The 21,873-nt window shown below is 44.0% G+C and overlaps 1 protein-coding gene across 1 annotated transcript in view; it reads left to right on the forward strand.

The window, feature by feature from the left end:
* The window catches only part of PLEKHA2 (pleckstrin homology domain containing A2), a 100,890-nt gene extending 91,423 nt beyond the window's left edge, over positions 1 to 9,467 (forward strand). Inside the window, 2 exon segments of the mRNA XM_040414749.1 lie at positions 3,089 to 3,166; positions 8,724 to 9,467. Of these exon segments, the coding sequence (XP_040270683.1) occupies positions 3,089 to 3,166; positions 8,724 to 9,029 (384 nt within the window). The 3' untranslated portion in view covers positions 9,030 to 9,467.
* The last annotated feature ends 12,406 nt before the right edge of the window (positions 9,468 to 21,873 follow it).

The raw sequence follows: 21,873 nt of genomic DNA on the forward strand, positions 1-21,873 counted from the left end.
ATCAATCAGGTTTAGAGCCAAGAAGTTCAACCCTATAGGGAATAAATACAACCCAAGAAAAAGTAGGCGAAGCCTTTGGAGTTACCTGGATATCTACATTGATTACTAATGCAATTTAGTTCACAAACACAAGCTAAACTAATACCACGCAATTATTTGTACCATCCATGTCTTTATCGAGCACACGGAGAAGACATGGAAAGTAAAGGAATACAGAAAGTGAACTCTTCAATTTAATGACAGATAGATCCCTGTTTAGCATCAGTCACCTCCACCAAATGTTTCCTGCAGCTGCAGTAAGAGTTTCACAGTGTTGACGAGGAACATCAGACCATTCCTCCCTGCAAATGTATTTCAGTTCATCTGCACTTCTGAGATGTCTTCCATGTAGAGCCCTCCATGTTTTGTCACAGCATCTACATAGGGTTGAGGTCAGGACCATTTCAGTCGCTTTACTTGTATGATTAGGTCTATTGTTCTGTTGCACCGCCCAATGTCTCTTCAGCTTGAGGTCATGGACTGCTGTCCTTACATTGTCTTATAAAAGGTTTTCATACACCTTAGAATTCATCATTCCCTTAAAGGTCCATTCACACGTCCGCAACACGGACACCGGCCATGTACGTTCCGCATTTTGCGGACCGCACATGGCCGGCACTATAATAGAAATGCCTTTTCTTGTCCGTTGCGCTGCGGACAAGAATAGGACATGTTCTATTTTTTGTGCGGGGCCGCAGAGCGGAAGTGCGGATGCGGACAGCACACTGTGTGCACCATTGAAAATGAATGGGTCTGCACCCGTTCCGCAAAATTGCGGAATGGATGCGGACCCATTTTGCGGTCGTGTGAATGGACCCTTAGGTGTCCAGGTCCTGAGGCAGCAAAGCAGCCCCAAACCATGATAGTCCCACCATCCTTCACAGTTGGGATGAGGGTTTGGTGTTGGTGTGCAGTGTTCTTTTTCCTCCAGACATAGAGTTGATGGTTTCTTTCTGTCCTGGCAGAGTCCATGAAATTATAAAATGCAGTAAGACATCCAGAAATAACTCCCACATTAAACCCAGCTAGGCAAGGGAGTTTTCACAAGCAACACTGACCATTTATGTTGGCGACACCTCAGATTTTATTGGACAAGATGCTTTACCCAAAAATGAAACTGTTCAATGGAAACAGGGATTATTTAGCTTAATTTTGACACATTGCTTAATTATTTTCGGAAACTTCATGAAGACTGTGATGACAGAATATGATAGTTGTAAGGAGACCGTTCTGTAGATCAGGATGACATCAGTCCTGGCTCACTGCTCTCACAAATACCTGCTTTATGAATGATGAACTTTCTCCTGGTTTCCTCCTCCTTCTTTGTTGGATGACTGGAAGGCCTGCGGAGATGCCATTTGTGACTGGAGGCCAGGCATGGATGATAGATCATAAACAGAGACATGACTAGCTTGTGAAAATTAATCATGCATGGCATTAAGTATCAAGTCAGCCAGTTATGCTCCTCCTGACCTCAATGTCCAGTATCCAGCTACTTAGGCGGGATACTGGCTCTCCTTAAGAGACCAGCTGTTCAAGGAGACTTAGTGGCAATGCTTCATGGGAAAATAATATGCAAAGCGCTATCTCCCAGTGAAAGAAAACAATCTCGCTAGCGCCACCGCTTGAAAGTGGCTCCCTATGCATCAAAGTCCAACAAACCTTGGCACATGACAAGAGAAGATAGCCAAGCCAAATATTCACCCGTAGCTGTTTTGGGGAGCTTGCCTACTCCGTACTGATGAGGAGCATTCAACCCCCTTCCCCCCCAAAAAATAATAATAAATAAATAAAATAAATGAAACAACTTTGCAAATTGTCTCAAACCATTTTTGTATGTGCATCTCCTACACAGATGTATTTGTCTCTATGGTTACAGACTACAAACATACCCTATGCGTAGTCTGATCCTGTAAGAATTGTCATACTGGACACTGCTGCGGCTGTTCTAGAGCTGTCACTTGTTACTCCGTAATATGCTTGTGTAAATTGTTTTGGTGCTTTTTTTGGCCCTAGGGCACAGCCACACGATCAGGTTTTTGCATGCAGTTTTCAAAGCTCAAAGCAGGAGTGACTAGGCTTGATAAAAGCTACCAGGTAGCCGAAACGTTGCTGTCTGGTTTTTATGGTACACTTTCCGTGAAGCTCGTCCAATAAAGAATGCACTGAAGATTCTGCCGTCGCCTCTTTTCGTTCACTATTCGTTAGACTGCTGAGGATCTGCGGTCATGGCTCGGCTGTTGCATTCCAGTGTGGTCACGAGGTCCTTGAGTGCTGCTCTACACTTGCTATTTTCTAAAAAGAGAAGACATCATATCTAGCCTTTATTTTTTCTCTCCTTTCAAGATGCACTCCTGATTTTGACTTTCAAAACTGCAGCAAGAAATGTGACCGTGTGGTCGTACCCTTACAGGTCCAGAGCTAAGAACCAGTTGTTAATGCGCTATATAGTGTTAGCATTATGTAGACATAAGACATGCCTTTAAGCACATAATATTGGCCTTGACTTTTGAAATATGGCTCTGGTGTATGCTATCATTGGTTATCCTTTGGCTAAATTATTAAAGGGGGCATCCTTCCACCTTGGTAAGGCTTGTTGGGTGCATTTCTTCACTCCTGTGAAGTGCCAGGTTCCACAAAAACCTTAGCCTGGGATGGTGTTGGTAGCTGGCGCTATGTCATGGAGTCTGTTTAGCCAGTTGTTATGGTAGTCTGTATTGCACCCCCAGCCACACAGTGACTGAGAGTGAAGGAGGAGGTTGTGGGGCGAGTCAGCACATAAACAGGTCTTAGAAGAATGTGAAGAATACTTTCATGACTTTAGCAGGTCTTCCAGGACTTAAACATCCTTAGGGTAGGTCATCAATATCAGACTGGTGGGGCAACCCCACTAATTAGCTGTATGAAGGTCCCAATCAGGTCCATGACTCCAGAGCAGCGGTTCCATTATATGACATAACAGTGTAAATCTAGATCACGGTGGTGATTACTGAGTTTTGCATCATACTGAAGATATTTTATGTCTACCGCATGTTCTTCTTCTTTACAGACTGACAGCCCGCAGGAAATGCACAGTTGGATAAAGGCAATCAATGCTGCCATTCAAACCTTAAGGACCCGTTGTCGGGTATGTAAAGGTCTAACATATACTGTATGTATCACCATCAAACTGGTTCTAAGATGGAGCAAGTTGTCACCACAATGAGTAATGAGAAGCATAAAGTGTTTCAAACTCTGTCTAGTCTTTAATATCTTACCTAACAAGTCACCTTTCACCTACCTTTCTAAATTATCAAGTACAAATGACAAAGATTCTTTAGTTGGTAACATCCTGTGATTGATGGAACCAGACATCGGGTTTGAGCATCTCAATAACTGCTAATCTCCTGGGATATTCACACACAACGGCTTTAATGGTCTGGTCCTGCCATATCCGGTAAAGAATCAACAAGTGGGCACAATTTACTTATAGCACCCTCTTTCCTATTACGTTGGTTAGGACCAGGGTACACATCTAAACCCAAGACTTAGGTGCAACTAATTGTTCCAATGATTGATTTCCTGGATAATTTCTCTAGTGGGTGTTAAACCAGAAACAATGAAACTAGATGACGGCCCTGTGGCAATGGGGGTCAGGTTTCTTTGATTGGTATGCGTGGCCCAGTATTCCTGCCAGCCCTACCACAAGACTCCATTGAAGTGGTTACTGGAAAGTAAGAGAGCACTGGAGGAGAAGTGGGCAAAATGGAAAATCACCCAGCTAGGACCAGTTATATGAGCAAATTTTTTTTTTAAATGGAAATAAAATGGCCAGACGGGTTCAATATGATAAGTAAGGTTCTTCAATATGCCAGTCTTTCCTGTGAATTCTCCTTAAACATACATGCTTCAATCTGCCAAGTGGGTATTTTAAATTCAGTCGGGAGAGAACGATAAAGTATTGTCAGACCCCACTGTCTAGCGCTTATCTCCTGGGGGAACAAAGGATCATGCATGTTAAAATAGAACTGTCATGAACTTACCTGCCCGGTGCTCCAGCAGCGAGATCTCCATGCACTGCTAAGCCAGGCCCCCTGATGATGTGACAGCATCCTTAGCTACAGGACGCAATGCTATTTCTCCCCACAGTGTGCTGGAGATTAGCAGTGGACTGATTGCTCAGCTGCTCTATTCCTCTGTACTTGTGTTCTGACTGATGGAGCGCTGAGTCATGGACCTATCAGGTTTTGATCCTGGGACTTGGTGCTCCGTTTAAACCCCTCCCAGGCCTTATACCAGTGCCAGTGATAGTCATTGACTCCTAGCTGTGCTCCTGGTTCTGGTCCTGTGTGCATTTGGATTGCTTCTATTATTGACCTTGGCTTGCCTTTGACCGCTCTCTGTCTTGTGTTTTAGTACTGTGTTTCTCATCTGGTTCTGACTTTGGCTTGGCTATTTGACTATACCCTGTCTTGCGATTTGGTACTGTGTTGTCCGTTTGGCCCCGACCCATTTCCGTACTACTCAGTCTCTGTGTTCTTCTGTCTCTGTCTGTGTATGTCTTGCACTTTAGTAGAGTAGGGAACATCGACTAGTTGCGAACTTGCTGTTTAGGGCTTGCACTGCCCTAAGGGAAAGCGGGGTTCCAGGTATGGCTCACTGTCTGTGTATTTCTACCTACTCTGGTTACAAGAAGATACTCTATCTAGGAGTTCCCTGGTGGCCGATATCACAGGACAGTAAGGCTGCCACCAAGCATATTAGCCGGTTGACCATTTTGGCCAATTTAAGCCACCATCAGATGCATTGTATCACCTGTAAAGGGCCAGAATACTGGGACCACCTGCAGTTCTATAGGATGAGAACATTGTAGATTTACAGCTATGATATCACAAACACATCAAAAACGTTAACAATTTTAATTTCCAATAGACTTCTAAACTTTTTCTTCTGTTGGCATGGATATTTGAGGTCACAGAACATTCTTCCTTCACACTCCTTCAGACTGAGATTTCATAAGAGATTATATTTGGCCTCTTCATGCAGGCAAACAACATTTAGCAATTTCATGTTTTGGAATGTAAAACAAATTACGATCGCGTCATCATATGAAGTGGTAATAAATCTGCCCTTCTAACGGGTGGCACAGCCTTGATGCCTGAGGAAGCTTTCAACATATCCCTTTTAAAATGTGAAATTAGCTCATATTAAAATTGTCTACATTTAGTATTATATAGATATTTTCCACTATAGTTAGCAAATTATTTAAAGTGGTAACCAGTGTTTCTTCTTAGTGTTTATTGGTCACATGAATGGCTTCTGATCTATACACAAAATGTTGTATCAGAGAATGTAATATACTGTTCAACAATGTCTCATTTGCTCTCTTCCTCCACTACTACATTCTTGATCCTATGGTATGGCTGAGCCTTTTAGTACCATCTGGAGATCATGTTAAGCTAGCCCAGAAGACTCCTCTTTCAAGCACTGTAGATGTCAATCACAGTCAGTGACATAGTGTGAATTTAATAGGTAAATTTGCTAGGTTATTGTACTTGCAAGATTAGAAACTTCACATGCATATCAGTTAAAGCATGTAGCATGCCTATTTCCAGCCAAAACCTGGGTTTTCCCTTCTTGGCTTCACCTGGGGCATACAGCCAGGTCAATAAACATTGGGACATGGGCACAATTGTAATATTTTTGGCTGTATACACCACCACAATGGATTTGAAATGAAACAAACAAGATGTGCTTTAACTGCAGACTGTCAGCTTTAATTTTATGGTATTTACATCCAAATCAGGTGAACGGTGCAGGAATTACAACAGTTTGCTTATGTGCCTCCCACTTGTTAAGGAACCAAAAGTAATGGGACAATTGGCTTCTTAGCTGTTCCATGGCCAGGTGTGTGTTATTCCCTCATTATCCCAATTACAATGAGCAGATAAAAAGCCCAGAGTTCATTTCCAGTGTGCTATTTGCATTTGGAATCTGATGCTGTTAACTCTCAAGATGAGATGCAAAGAGCTGTCACTATCAGTGAAGCAAGCCATCATTAGGCTGAAAAAACAAAACAAACCCATCAGAGAGATAGCAAAAACATTAGGCATGGCCAAAACAACTGTTTGGAACATTCTTAAAAAGAAGGAACGCACTGGTGAGCTCAGCAACACCAAAAGACCCGGAAGAGCACGGAAAACAACTGTGGTGGATGACCGAAAAATTCTTTCCCTGGTGAAGAAAACACCCTTCACAACAGTTGGCCAGATCAAAAACGCTCTCCAGGAGGTAGGTGTATGTGTGTCAAAGTCAACAATCAAGAGAAGACTTCACCAGAGTGAATACAGAAGGTTCACCACAAGATGTAAACCATTGGTGAGCCTCAAAAACAGGAATGCCAGATTAGAGTTTGCCAAACGACATCTAAAAAAGCCTTTACAGTTCTGGAACAACATCCTATGGACAGATGAGACCAAGATCAACTTGTACCAGAGTGATGGGACGAGAAGAGTATGGAGAAGGAAAGGAACTGCTCATGATCCTAAGCATACCACCTTATCAGTGAAGCATGGTGGCGGTAGTGTCATGGCGTGGGCATGTATGGCTGCCAATGGAACTGGTTCTCTTGTATTTATTGATGATGTGACTGCTGACAAAAGCAGCAGGATGAATTCTGAAGTGTTTCGGGCAATATTATCTGCTCATATTCAGCCAAATGCTTCAGAACTCATTGGATGGCGCTTCACAGTGCAGATGGACAATGACCCAAAGCATACTGCAAAAGCAACCAAAGAGTTTTTTAAGGGAAAGAAGTGGAATGTTATGCAATGGCCAAGTCAATCACCTGACCTTAATCCGATTGAGCATGCATTTCACTTGCTGAAGACAAAACTGAAGGGAAATTGCCCCAAGAACAAGCAGGAACTGAAGACAGTTGCAGTAGAGGCCTGGCAGAGCATCACCAGGGATGAAACCCAGCGTCTGGTGATGTCTATGCGTTCCAGACTTCAGGCTGTAATTGACTGCAAAAGGATTTGCAACTAAGTATTAAAAAGTGAAAGTTTGATTTATGATTATTATTCTGTCCCATTACTTTTGGTCCCTTAACAAGTGGGAGGCACATATGCAAACTGTTGTAATTCCTACACCGTTCACCTGATTTGGATGTAAATACCCTCAAAATAAAGCTGACAGTCTGCAGGTAAAGCACGTCGTGTTCGTTTTATTTCAAATTCATTGTGGTGTTGTATAGAGCCATAAAATTTAGACTTGTGTCGATGTACCAATATTTATGGACCTGACTGTGCATCAAGCCTCAGCCCAACCCTGGGTTTCACTCTCTTGATGTCTTTTGGGGCACAGCAAGTTCCAGCCTCACCCTGGGCTTTATCCTCTTGACTTCTTTCAGGGCATACCCTACCCCAGGGATGCTCAACCTGAGGCCCTCCAGCTGTTGTAAAACTACAACTCCCATCATGCCCTGCTGTAGGCTGATAGGTGTAGGCTGTCCGGGCATGCTGGGAGTTGTAGTTTTACAACAGCTGGAGGGCCACAGGTTGGGCATCCCTGCCCTACTATGTGGCACACCAATTTCCAGCTTAACCCTGGGTTTTACCTTCTTGGCTTCTTCTAGGGCAGGGATGCTCAACCTGCGGCCCTCTGGCTGTAGTAAAACTACAACTCCCATCATGCCCTGCTGTAGGCTGATAGCTGTAGGCTGTCTGTGCATGCTGGTAGTTGTAGTTTTGCAACCATGCACAGACAGCCGCAGGTTGGGCATCCCTCTTGTAGGCCTTCACTGAGTATGCGGCAAAGTCCAGCCTGACCCTGTGTTTCAACTGAAAGAAGCCATGGGGGCCAAACCCAGTGAAGGGTGGAAGTTCTTGTGCCGCATACTCGGGTATGCCCGGAAGAAGCTAAGAGGATGAAACCTGGGGTTGAGCTGGAACTTGGCATGCCACATGTTTTTATTTATATACTTGTGAAGTTTTTAATCTTGTAAGAAATAGCACATTTCCTTTTTATTGGTTACACTATGTCCGACTGTGCTTAGCAGCTTGACATCTGGAGTGTCTGAAATAGAAGTACATAAGGAGAACAAAAGGATCAGGCACAGTAAAATCTAACAGCCCGATTCTTCTCTCCCCCAACATCTGCAATGTGGGGCAAGTTGGGACACCCCCATACACATTAGATGATCCCCCTGAAATCAGTGGGTTGGCCAACGTTAATTTAATGTTGTCGAGCAGCTTTGGTATGATCATGTGTATATGCTATAGAGTCCAAACATATGGCCACCTATCTCCTCCAATGCCTGAGATCTGCTAAGAGACTATAGAGAAATCAACACCTTCATCGAGTTGTGGTTTCAAAACTGGAAATCAACACTGAGTGGAGACCCAACTTGATACTATAGGCACATATGTCTCTACAGAGGTTGACCACAATATAGGAAATGTGATAAAGCCAAGTCTTACTGATCTCATTAATGTACAATTTATAGTTTTGCCCTTATTATCATCCTCCACATTGTATAGACCTGTTTAATAGACATTATAGTCCATGCACCCAAGTGTGATGCCCACATGGACACAAGTTCCTGTGCGAGAAATTTCAGTGAAAGGGATCATTTTAGCAGTTACTTATGTTAACTTCTTCACTGAACCACAATGTTTGATGTCCATCTTCTTTTCCCTCCACAGGAGTCTTTTGCACGCACTATGTCATTAAACCGTGCCTCTGTTCCAGCCTCTTCTTCCACCTCCACCCACTCTCTACCACCAAGTGATGTCAAACGGCCACTTGGAAAATCAGTGTCAATTAAATCATCATGGCAACCCTGGACTCCAGTGCCCAAATGTGAAAAAGAGTCAGCTGGAGAAATGACGTTGGCTGGTTCTCTGGAGGGTGAATTTGGAGTACGAGCCAGGCACATGTCTGAACCTCAGCGGTTAAAAGATGATCCATTTCTACCTAATCTAGATAACATCCGTACTTCCGATGTATAACCAAATCTCCACTTACATGGCTAGCCTACAAGAGAGACAAGATGGCTGCCACGTTTACAGACTCATGTATATTACCTGCAGGATGAACCAGCATACAGTATTGTCTTTTTGTTAATTGATGAGATTCTACCTGAAATGCTTCGATGCTTTGTTACTGCCATGGTCTTGGCACTTGACTGTGAACTTTTCTGACCTTCTAGTTTCAGCTCAATATCATAACTAGCAGCCATTTTATCTAGCCCATGTTCAAACCATGCACAGAATGGCCTATATCAAGAGAGGCCATCTTTGTATTATACTCCTGGTTGACGTGAAGCAGACTGGTGTGTGTAGTATGTGTGTGTCGTGTCAGGCTGACTGGAGGTAGGGCTTTTCTGCCTTGACGTTAATGTTGCAGCACAAAAAATGTGAATCCAAATAAACATATGAAATGCTCATTTATATTTGTGATTTTTCATCATACACCTGTATACTTAGGGCCTGATACCTGGTGGTCCAGTGTTGGGAGGAGTGTTCTAATCATTAGTGGTCCTGTAGGAGGAGTCTACTAAATACTGGTGGTCCACTATAAGGAAGCTGTAATCCCTAGTGTCCAGTGTGAGAATGGAGAATATGTCTCCTGGGTTGGGAATGGGGGCTGTCTTCAGTTCAGATGTTATATTATTGGTATCAATGGTGGCAGTCTTTTTGTCCCAGTGCCAGGCTATCATGTGAATGTCTAATTAAATCAATTCAAGTGTCACGTGACCCATGTACCCCATGAGGCCACACATTTTCAGCACCTGTAGAGCAGAAAGTGTATTGTGTTATTTGCTTGCTATCTCTTCCTCTCCTGTGTACTAACATTGTTTGCTATGCAGCTGCCTTGCATCTGAATCTGGGCCAGGCTATCGCCTAAATCAGCCTGGTTAAGGGCTCTTTCACACCTGCGTTCTTTTCTTCTGGCATAGAGTTCCGTCGTCGGGGCTCTATGCCGGAAGAATCCTGATCAGGATTATCCTAATGCATTCTGAATGGAGAGAAATCCGTTCAGGATGCATCAGGATGTCTTCAGTTCCGGAACGGAACGTTTTTTTGGCCGGAGAAAATACTGCAGCATGCTGCGCTTTTTGCTCCGGCCAAAAATCCGGAACACTTGCCGCAAGGCCGGATCCGGAATTAATGCCCATTGGAAGGCATTGATCCGGATCCGGCCTTAAGCTAAACGTCGTTTCGGCGCATTGCCGGAGCCGACATTTAGCTTTTTCTGAATGGTTACCATGGCTGCCGGGACGCTAAAGTCCTGTTTGCCATGGTAAAGTGTAGTGGGGAGCGGGGGAGCGGTATACTTACCGTCCGTGCGGCTCCCGGGGTGCTCCAGAGTGACGTCAGGGCGCCCCAAGCGATTGGATCACGTGATCGCAAGGATCACGTCATCCATGCGCATCGGGCGCTCTGACGTCATTCTGGAGCGCCCCGGGAGCCGCACGGACTGTAAGTATACCGCTCCCCCGCTCCCCACTACTACTATGGCAACCAGGACTTTAATAGCGTCCTGGGTGCCATAGTAACACTGAACGCATTTGGAAGACGGTTCCGTCTTCAAATGCTTTCAGTACACTTGCGTTTTTCCGGATCCGGCGTGTAATTCCGGCAAGTGGAGTACACGCCGGATCCGGACAACGCAAGTGTGAAAGAGGCCTAATTCAGAAAGGAGCTGTTCATTGTGTAGCCTTTAAAAGTCCAGGTCATTTTCTTCTATGGTTGTTAGGGATAGTGTATGCTCTGGACATTTGTTTTGAGATTCTTAGTGTTTTGTTGTAGTCTGTTAAGTCAGCATTGAAGTTTGTTGTCTGTTATTTCCTTATGATTCTGGTTCTTATCTTTGTTGAGTTGCTTTTTGATTTATCTTGGCTATCCTGCTGGTTTGTATTTCACAACAGGGTCAGTTCAGTATATCTTTATTTCTGTTCACTCGTCCACTCTCAACCTGTATGCCATACCATCTCCTATCTACTCCATCCATGGCTATCATCATTTGGTTTCTTTTCAGCGATCTTGGGTTATTTATGTGTATCTGTTGCCTGCCAGTGTTGATATGTAATATGTGCATCATATATCTTTCTTGTGACTTGGGAACTTGGGAAGGACGACTGCTGTAAGTGGGGTCCAGTTCTACAGTCTTGTGAAAAACTGGTGTAGTTACACTGTGTTAGTATCAGTTTCATAGCTGCTGGGCACCCTGGGCGCTATCATTTCACTGGGGTTTTGTGTGTCATTTAGAATAGCAGAGTTAGGTGGGCCCCTGGATTATAGTCCACACTGCAACTTTTGCTGTAGCACCAATTTAGAAGAAGAAAATGGCATAGCTCCAGGACTTCAGCAGATTTCTTGAACTGCTGTGCCTTTGTGTCACAGAAGGTTGTCTGTGCCAATCTACAGTGTCTTTTCCACGAGTCCACCTTGATGCACCATGGCTACAGGTGAAAGAGTGTTTCCTCTTAAAGAAGCACTCCCACAAAAAATGTATTCTTTGACCTGTTAGAAAGGTACATGATGTGATCTGTAGTGAAGGTAATCTTCTTACAGTGACAGTATTTGTGAGTTATAACCTCCCTTCTGATCCTCAGCTGTGTCATGTGACCAGCACTCCTAACAACAAAGCGTCTTATGTGTGGACAGAAAGCCAATTTCTCTATGTATTCCTATGGGAGCTTCAATATCGGCCTCATAGGAATGAATAGAGAAGTAACTGACTTCCTGTCCTGTGTCAGTTGGAGATCAGAGTGTTGGTCACATGACACAGCTGAGGGACAGAAGAGAGGTGAGAAGATGACATTCACTACAGTTTACATCATGCACCTTTCTAACAGGTCAAAGAATACAAATATTTGTGGGAGTGACACTTTAAGTGGCGATGGCTTCCATTAGCCTCAAGAACAAAGTCTTGCTTTCTGTGTATGAAATATCTATAGAAATAGAATCTCGGAGTTCCAATCTTGGAGGGCATTTCTTATTTGTAAAAATAAAATAAATGTTTAATGTGATTAGACATTGCAAATTCCCCCTACTATAGCAGTCCCTGGGCAACTCCCTTTTCTATGGTCCATTGCCACTCTCCTGCTTCCGACCAGCAACTTGGCTCAATGACATCACCACAGGCGGCCTATTTAAACCTCTCTTAGGCCTCCAGACCTCACCTGATTCTCAGGTTGGTTTGCCTAATGCCTAGAGATACCCCTAGAGATATCGCATTGCTTGATTTCTAGTTACCAATTTCATTATGTATTGACCTATGGCCCTTTAGATTTACATCTGGTTCCCTGGTATGCTGGTTTTTCCAATATTGATCCTAGCTTCTGGTTACAGCTTAGATTTTCCCTGATACTTATGCTCAGCTCCGAGTCTTCCTGATTGTAGCTCTTGGCTACCCTGCGACCTTCAAATTTGTATCAGTCTCCATATACTTCCTTGACATCTTCAGCAGTTCAACTTCATCCAATTGGTGGCTACTGTTTGGGCCACAACCTCTGAATCTGACTTATAAAGTCCATGCTATGCCCTAGAACTGTGGTGGCTAACCTCCGGCACTTCAGCTGTGGTAAAACTACAACTCCCAAGATGCACACTTGCTTGGCTGTTCTGAGAACTCCATAGAAATGAATGGAGCATGCTGAATGGTTCTTTGAATTCTTTAGATTAGCATCAACCAACTAAGATTCATCCTTCTTTCATTTCGTTTCATTGGAAGTAGGCAAACAATCTGGAATCCTTGCAGACACTTCATAAGGGCTTGTTCACACAAACGTAAGGGCTCCATGCCCATGCTGCGGGCCGCATGCGGCGGTTCCACAATACACGGGTCACCAGCCGTGTGCATTCTGCATCACGGATGCGGACCCATTCACTTGAATGGGTCCGTAAATCCGGAGATGCGGTGTGGAACGGAACCCCATGGAAGCACTACGGAGTGCTTCTGTGGTGTTCCGTTCCATGCTTCCGTTCCGCAAAAAGATAGAACATGTTCTATCTTTTTGCGGAACGGATGGATCGCGGACCCCCTTCAAGTGAATGGGTCTGTGATCCGCATGCGGCTGCTCCACGGTCGGTGCCCCTGCATTGCCCTTAGCCCTTACAATCTGTGAACAAGCCCTAACAATGGAGGCTTTTATGCTTGTTCTGCGCACATTACAATCTACCAGCAGTACTGCTTCACGGCATGTATCATCGTCTTTCTTATTATATGTGTACAGCATAGACTCTGTACATTTAATAACCCAAGAAGCAATTCATCTATGTCTGCCTAGTGCAGGGTTTCACTTATATTGGCCAATGATCACCTTTCTTGTTTGGCGCCCATTCTAACATAAAGTAGATTTCGAAAGAGAATTGCCTGCAGACCTGGCAGGAACAGAACAAAGCTCCATAGGTTGTTCTAGGTTAATGTCCCCATGTGAGTCTCCTCTGCACGGCCTCGTCATCCTGGCAGTGGTCTTATAGTAAAAACATTTGATTCTTCCCGACACATAAAGATTGATTGCAACACAGTCAAATTATGTCACCTTAATCCTGACTTCTCAGAACATCTCACAAATTTAAGCCTTCCTACAGATATCTGTCTCCTCGGACGTGTGGACAGCAGACAAACAGTGCACTATTTGTATTTTGCCGGTTATTAATGGCTTTGCACACTAATGCCCTTATAATTTACTGGGTCATTGAGGAATAATAAAATGTAATTTGTTATAATGATGTTGTATGCTTTTGAATGACATCACAAAAATGCTGTCGGGCTGCAATCTGTGACCTTTAAAGCAGAAAATTAATTATTCAGCTGGATTTTGGAACATGCTGGGAAGCGATAAACGTTCTATTAAAAGGATTGTCTGATTCAGAAACCCCATTTTAATTGCCCTAATAGGACATTCGGGACCTCCACCTGTTACCCTGGGTATATAACAGTTAAAAAGAGCTTCTTTATCTCTGGAGGACACAACATGTCCATGCATTACAGGGACAGTCATTTTATTTCACTAGGCACCATGTAATACTTTATTTCCCCTGTGGGGGCAGTGTTGAGAAATTAAACACTTGCTTCAAGGTTCCTTGCAGTTTACAGGTGATCGCAGGGGATCCCAGCAGTAGGATACCTGGTAATCATCTAATTTTTAAGGGATCCTTCTTACAGTCAGGGATTATGGACAATCTCTTTAAGAAGAATCTGTTACCTCTAGTAGCCAATGAATTTCAGAGGTTAAAGGGCATTTATCACTAAGATATACTCTTTCCCTTATAACAGTGTGAAATAGTGGCAAAAAGTGTGTGCCACCTCTCAGTGCTGTGGAAGCTTGTGTGTGGGACCACCCTCGTCTTATAGACTATTTCCGAGTCTGTATGCTATCTAGTTGATATTTAGGTCATACTACCTGTTTACCATCTGATGCATACTTCGGCCACTCCTTGGGTGTACGTGTAGATGCCACCATTAGGTTCTCTCAACTGGGACATGATATTGGTTCTTATCTATTCCTCTCTACACATGCCCTGTTACCTACAGTCACACAACAGCAAGACAGAGAAGATACCAAGAGGATGCCAGATATATCTCCTTAAAGTGCAGCTGAGGCTATTTTTGTGCTCTTTCACTAATACTATAGCGTTTTGATGTCTTTTGGAACTCATTTACGTGTTTAAAGGGATCCTCTCACCATGAAAATACAATGCATTCTCCAGGCAGCATGTTACAGAGCAGGAGGAGCTGAGGAGATTGATATATAGTTTTATGGGAAAAGATTTAATGTAACTCATATTCAATTCATCTAAATCTCTGCTCATTCTGAGCTAAGGACTCCAGTGGGCGGGCTTAATCAGTGACTGACATCTGTGTACACATAGGAAGTAGTCACTGACTAGGACCGCCTACCTGACTCTGAAGGAGCTGAGATTTAGATGAATAAAATGCGAGTTATATTAAATCTTTTCCCATAAAGCTATATATCAGTCTGCTCAGCTCCTCCTGCTCTATGTTGTGCTGCCTGCAGTTTGGACTGTGTTCATGGTAACGGGTTCCCCTTGTAGCAAAGTGCCTCACTGGTAGAGCTTCACAAGAACAGCATTCTGGGAAATGCAAAGGAAAAAATGAATAGATACCAGCTTCAATGGAGTTATCTGACTTTGGAAAATCCGTCTGATAGCTCTGTCTAGATTTGGCTTTGAACTAGTTAAAAATCTTGTTTACTTCCAGGGATATAAAAGCCGGGGAAAGTGAGAAAAAAATCTTTTAGAATTTAACGTCCTGATAAAAGTGTCCCCTGTGGCTAGGCCGCATCCTTAAAAAAAATCCCTGTTATAGGCAGATATTTTACTGCTGTGAGTCGTCTTATCACCTGTTAACCCAGTCTCTGCCAGACGCCAGTCTTATGTGTATCATAATTCATAGGGAATATAAGAAAATGTTCAATTTCTTTGCTCAGTATAATGTGCTGCCCATAATTATTCATACCCCTGGCAAATTGTGACTTAAAGTTACTTTTATTCAATCAGCAAGTAATTTTTTTGACGGGAAATGACATAGGTGTCTCCCAAAAGATAATAAGACGATGTACAAGAGGCATTATTGTGGGAAAAAAACATTTCTCAGCTTTTATTTACATTTGAGCAAAAAGTGTCCAGTCCAAAACTATTCATACCCTTCTCAATGATCAGTAGAAAAGCCTTTATTGGCTATTACAGCGATCAAACGCTTCCTATAATTGCAGACCAGCTTTTTGCAGGTCTCCACAGGTATTTTTGCCCATTCATCTTTGGCAATGAGCTCCAAATCTTTCAGGTTGAAGGGTCTTCTTGCCATCACCCTGATCTTTAGCTCCCTCCACAGATTCTCAATTGGATCCAAGTCTGGACTCTGGCTGGAACACTCCAAAACGTTACTGTTGTTGTCTGCTAACCATTTCTTCACCCCTTTTGCTGTGTGTTTTGGGTCATTGTCATGCTGAAATGTCCACTGGTGCTCAAGGCCAAGTTTCTCTGCAGACTGCCGGATGTTGTCGTTGAGAATCCTCATGTATTGCTCTTTTTTCATGGTGCCGTTTACTGTGATTAGGTTCCCTGGTCCATTGGCTGAAAAAGACCCCCAAAGCATTAGGTTCCCACCACCATGTTTGACAGTGGGGATGGTGTTCTTTGGGTGGAAGGCTTCTCCTTTATTACGCCAAATGAAGGAAACATCATTGTGACCAAACAATTAAATTTTTGTTTCATCTGACCATAACACAGAAGACCAGAAGTCTTCTTTGTCCAGATGAGCTTTTGCAAAGGCCAAGTGAGCTTTTGTGTGCCTTATCTGGAGAAGTGGCGTCCTCCTTGGTCTGCATTGTGCAGTGTCTGTTGGATTGTTTGCCTCAGACATTGCCACCAGCAGAGCCCAGATTCACCAGGATGGCCTTGGTGGTGATCCTTGGATTCTTTTTCACCTCTCTAACTATCCTCCTGGCAAGCACAGGTGTCACTTTTGGCTTCCGACCACGTCCTCTGAGATTTTCCACAGTGCGGAACATCTTGTATTTTTTGCTCAAATGTAAATAAAAGCTGAGTTTTTTTTTTTTTTTCCCACAATAATGCCTCTTGTACATCGTCTTATTATCTTTTAGGAGACACCTATGTCATTTCCCGTCAAAAAATTACTTGCTGGTTTAATAAAAGTAATTTTAAGTCAAAATTTGCCAGGGACATGAATAATTATGGGCAGCACTGGTACTAAAACTAGTGAAACACCAAAAAATAAACCTCACCAGTAAAATTATAGATTATAAAACATTTCCAATCATTCGGTAAAAGAATAAAAATAATAATAATAAAAGAAAAATATGAACAATGGGGGTCATTTATCAAACTGGTGTAAAGTAGAACTGGCTTAGTTGCCCATAGCAACCAATCAGATTCCACCTTTCATATTTCACAGCTCCTTTGGAAAATGAAATGAGGAATCTGATTGGTTGCTATGGGCAACTAAGCCAGTTCTACTTTACACCAGTTTGATAAATGACCCCCAATCTGTTCTGGGAATCTGAGACAAGACACCCAGGGACTGCCAGTATTGGGGCCAGGGCTGGGCAATACACCATTGCACACTGAGGCCTGTGTCGTCCAAACCTGTTGAGTTCGAGGAGACCGTCTGATAATCTGTATGTTGGCAGATCATAAACTTTGGGGCAAAAAAACGTACAGTATACCAGAGACTGGTAAAAGAGTACCCAAAAAAGTACCACAAATAGGGCTACTACGTGATACTACATCTCGATATGCATCCAAATGATTGGCAGAAAGGGCATCTTCTGCATGTTGAGATGGAAGCTAGAAACAGAGATGAGCATGACCCAGGCAGCACTGGAATGGCAGAGGAGGTGGACCAGTGGAGGCATAGCTAGGTAGGTCATCAATATCTGATTGGTGGAGGTCTGGCATCTGGCACCCAGCTGTTTGAAGAGGTTGCAGCACTCTAGTGAGCGTTGCAGCTTCCTCACAGCTCACCAAGCACAGCGCCATACATTGTATAGTGGCCGTGCTTGCTATTGCAGCCCATCACGATTCACTTGAATAGGACTCCGCTGCATATAGGTCATGTGTTTAATGAACGTGACATCACTGGCCTAGCAAGAGGCCACATCGCTCACCAGAAAGCCGTGGCCTCCTCAAACAGCTGACCATTGGTGGGTGCCAGGAGTCGGACCCCCACCGATCAGATATTGATGGATAGGTCATCAATATAGGAAACTAGCCAACCACTTTAAAGCCACTGTGACCCTGCTGCCTCCAAACTTTATTGCACTGAAATACCTCTTTAACCCCTATACTAATAGTGAGAGTAAAATGGTAAGACATTCCATTTGGAGATGTAATTTCACTTTATTCTCCCAGAAGACTGAAAGACTAAGGCAGATGTTAGTTGCACCCTTCTTCCACTCCTGCTCCCCAGGCGAGAGTTGATTCATTCACATTCTTAATCCAAATTTGGTTCAACTATGCACCGACATCAGACTTGAGTTGCTTCACGACTCATATGACCCCCACTTATAAAGGACCTCCTCAGGGCGCCTAATATCAGACCAAGGTCCTTCATGGATGATAAATAATAGAACTGTGCATCAGCTAAATACTATATTTATTTATTATTATTATTTTTTATAGTATTTATTTATAGAAAATGTTTTAAATACAGATAAACAATCAAAGTCCCACAAGGGACATAGCAAGAACAAAACACAGACAAATGTACAACATGTCCATGTTCCAGTAAGATCCCTGAGCGGGAAAAAGCATTATAGGAAATTAATAACAATGTATCGTTAGACCAATGAGCAGTCCCATAGTATAGTACTGTACCAGGCCCCCACGGCAAGGGTTAAGGTGAACGGGTACTTGTCCCCCCCTTTTGATCTTCATAGAGGGACTAGACCGGCATGTCCCCTATCGCCTATGTTATTTGCCCTGGTGATGAAACCCCTGACTCAATTGGTCAACAGATCGGGTCTGATCAAGGGATGGTCTATAGCGGGAATTCAGGAGAAGATTTCACTTTATGCTGATGACCTACTGGTGTATCTGGCTGACGCGGGTCCATCCTTGGAAGCACTCTTAGATACCATAGATGGCTTTAGGAAATTCTCGGGCCTTAGGGTTAACTGCAGTAAATCCAGTCTCTGCGTAATAGATGAGATGGATTCAACAGATGAGATGGAGTCATTAATCTATCTGGGGATTGAGGTACACAGGGATCCTAGGCAGTTCTACCAGCTCAATGTAGTCCCCACCATGCAGCACATAACCCGCAAACTGGAAGCTTGGGAGAATTTGCCACTGACACTAATAGGTAGGACAAATATGATAAAAATGGCTATATTGCCAAAGCTCCTTTATCTATACAGAGCGGCTCCCATAAAAATCCCCCAAGTCCACTTTGCTTCCTTAGACAAGATCTTCTCCCCCTTTTTGTGGAATCATCAGTCTCCTCGCATAGCCATAAAATCTTTGAAAGCCCTTTATAATCAGGGGGTATCAGATATGTATGTGTATTACATGGCGGCTCAATTGGTATACACCTCCTGGTGGATTAGGGCAGATGCAAATAACCCTGCAGTGGTACTAGAAGCGGCTCTCGTGGGCTCTTATGAGGCTTTGGCCAATTTGGTATACTGGGGGGGGGGGGGGGACTCGGTCCTGCACTACACTGAAGCTTTGGCAGTGGTGGTGATGGCCTGGAAGCAATTTGTGGTGACACACAACGAGGGTGAGGGACGACATCGGCGCCCATCTTCACTGGTGTCTCGCCTTCCGCACTGGCACTTGACGACGCGGAGGGATCTACAGCCCCTGGGGACTTGACTAGGTTCTGGTCTTCCTCCGCAGGGACCGGGATATCGACAGCGGCCTTCTCTGGAATATCAGGAACGCTGGTCAGGGTAAGTGGTGCGGACTCCTTGGCCGCGGAGGGATCCACTGCCTCCGGGCTGGTAGCAAAGATAGAGGGATTAACATTCAACCCTAAGGTGCAGCCATACATACTGCCTTGGAAGCAGCCTCAGGCACCTACTGCAAGCATGCCAGAGCCCCTTCAGCCAGAGGTTCTGACCCCCTCTGTACCGGCTAGGGATTCCGGGCTACAACAGGTTACAGCTGCATTTTCCCGGCTGTCTGCACAGCCAGTACCTACATCCACCACGAGAGGTCAGTGGCGTGCAACTACTGCTGCGACAATGAGCTACCAGAGGCAAGAGCGCCCCCTGATGCGCTTTAGTAGCTCTAGCAGCGAGGAGGACATGGATGCCCTCCTCTAAATACATTCTCCTTTAAAATAAGGACATTTGGGAGGCACGTCGTGGACTATTCCTGACGGGTGAGGACCTGTTGGCGGTTGTGTGTTTTAACGTTTTTCTGTTTCAGGTTGCCTAGTTTGTCCTCACCCTGATGGTCATGCTCTGTAAGGACTCCCCCCATCAGTATTTAACCCCTCACGTCCAAGTTCATTGTTTTATCCCCTTTCTCAGGTTACTTGATAGCCTTGTGCTTTTAGAACATTTTATCCCTGTGGATTACAATTGACTTTTAAAGTTTCCAGAGGATTCTACTACTACAAGCACTTCAAGTCAAAGGACTCCAGTTATTGTTGAGCCTAATCTTGCATTAATAAAATTGCACTATCTTATAAAAATGTTTTACCGCAACATAAAAGCTTGCACCCAAGGAAAAGACTCAAATGTGATTACCTGAGCTCTTTGCGATTTCCATACTTTAATATTTTTGCACTTATTGTACCAGTTACATGTTATGCAACGTTTAAGATAACCTGCCCATTGTGTGTAATATTATCCTAGGTGCCGCAAAGTGAATTTATGCACTATTTGTGATGTTTGCACTTAACCATTGCACTTAACAAAAAATGTTGTAACTTACTTTTGTATGCCTTAACTTAACAGCTCTTGTTCTCTCCCCCTTTTATATGGACTGCCTTCATACGGACGCTGAATACTAATGGCCTACACCCGGTGATATATACCCATAGATACCCAGGGTAGGACCAAGTGGTAAGTCCTGGCAGGTCCAGTAACTACACAGGTACCCCCACTGCTTCGGGAATCGTTAGAAGTCATAGACTGCTCCTTCCCGCTTGCTTCATGTTCAGGATTGTTCCCATCCTGAGGTGTCTTATTTCCAGGAGATCCATGGGATCGTAATGCCCTCCTCCTGTGACATTGCCAGAAGTGTATGGAGACGATAAATACCTCCCCTTCTGAGCCTTTGCCTAAGGTAAGGCGCCTCAAGCCTTAGAGCCATAATTTAGCTACCCCTTAGTCACCATAGTGATCGTGCTTTAAGCCAAATTTCTCAGGCTTTGGTGCAGGGAAGGGAATACAGGATAAAGCCACCCTTTCATTTGCGGGCATTCCATTACACAATGGTGGGACTACAGAGTAAAGACACCCCCATGCTTTCTTTGGTATTGGTGGATGATACCCCAAAAGTCAGTCAGTAAAGGTTTTGCTTTGTGCAGTATTTAGATTACCTGGTTATACCAAGAGAAGGAAACTGTGTGTTGGACACCTTACTCTAGCGGGCAAGAACCTGGGGAAAGCCGTTTCATGTTTTGTCTTTGTATGTCATTATATGTAAGTCACGCAGCACTTTGTATTTATTGGGTACCCCAGAGCTGGTTCCTCTCCCTCCTAAGTATAAGCCGAGGATGGCTTAACTCAAAGTAAAGGGGAATGTAACATCCCAGAGTTATGTTACCAAACTCTTTCTCCCCGCTACAACCTGTTAAGTGTTTCTGTACTGTCATCTGGTATAAGTTAATATCACATCCTTAATAATGTGCATTATCCAAGCCTGTTAGATATAATTTGCTGTAATTTTCATGTTCACCAGCAGGTGGCAGCAATGTATTCAGCAGGTCTTAGTTCAGTTTAATGTTTCTAAACTGGAATAGTACATTCCAGTTTATCTCCCCCTCTATGGGCAGAAGTGGGCTGGCCCATGTCCTGTCTCATGGGGAGGAGAAGGAAGTTTAGTTAGTGTACCAGCCACCCCTGCTTGGGGAAGGCTGTGTTGGTAGGAGCTCCCAGAAATAGGGATCCCAGACCAGGATCTGTCACGGCTGAGACCAAAGATCACCCTTCCCAGACTGAGCCCTCAGCCTCAGCTGCTTGACAAGCAAGCAGCACCTCCAGAACTACAGATCTCCAGGACGAAACATACCCTGCGAGCAGAACTGTGAGTAACTTATCCAGAGACCAGGAGAAGCCAAATTCCTCCTCAGCTAGCCAATCCCACACCAAGCAGAAGATAGAGCAGAAGACAGATTCCTGCCATA

Source organism: Bufo bufo, chromosome 1 (assembly GCF_905171765.1).
Source record: "Bufo bufo chromosome 1, aBufBuf1.1, whole genome shotgun sequence".
NCBI classification, from domain to species: Eukaryota; Metazoa; Chordata; class Amphibia; order Anura; family Bufonidae; genus Bufo; species Bufo bufo.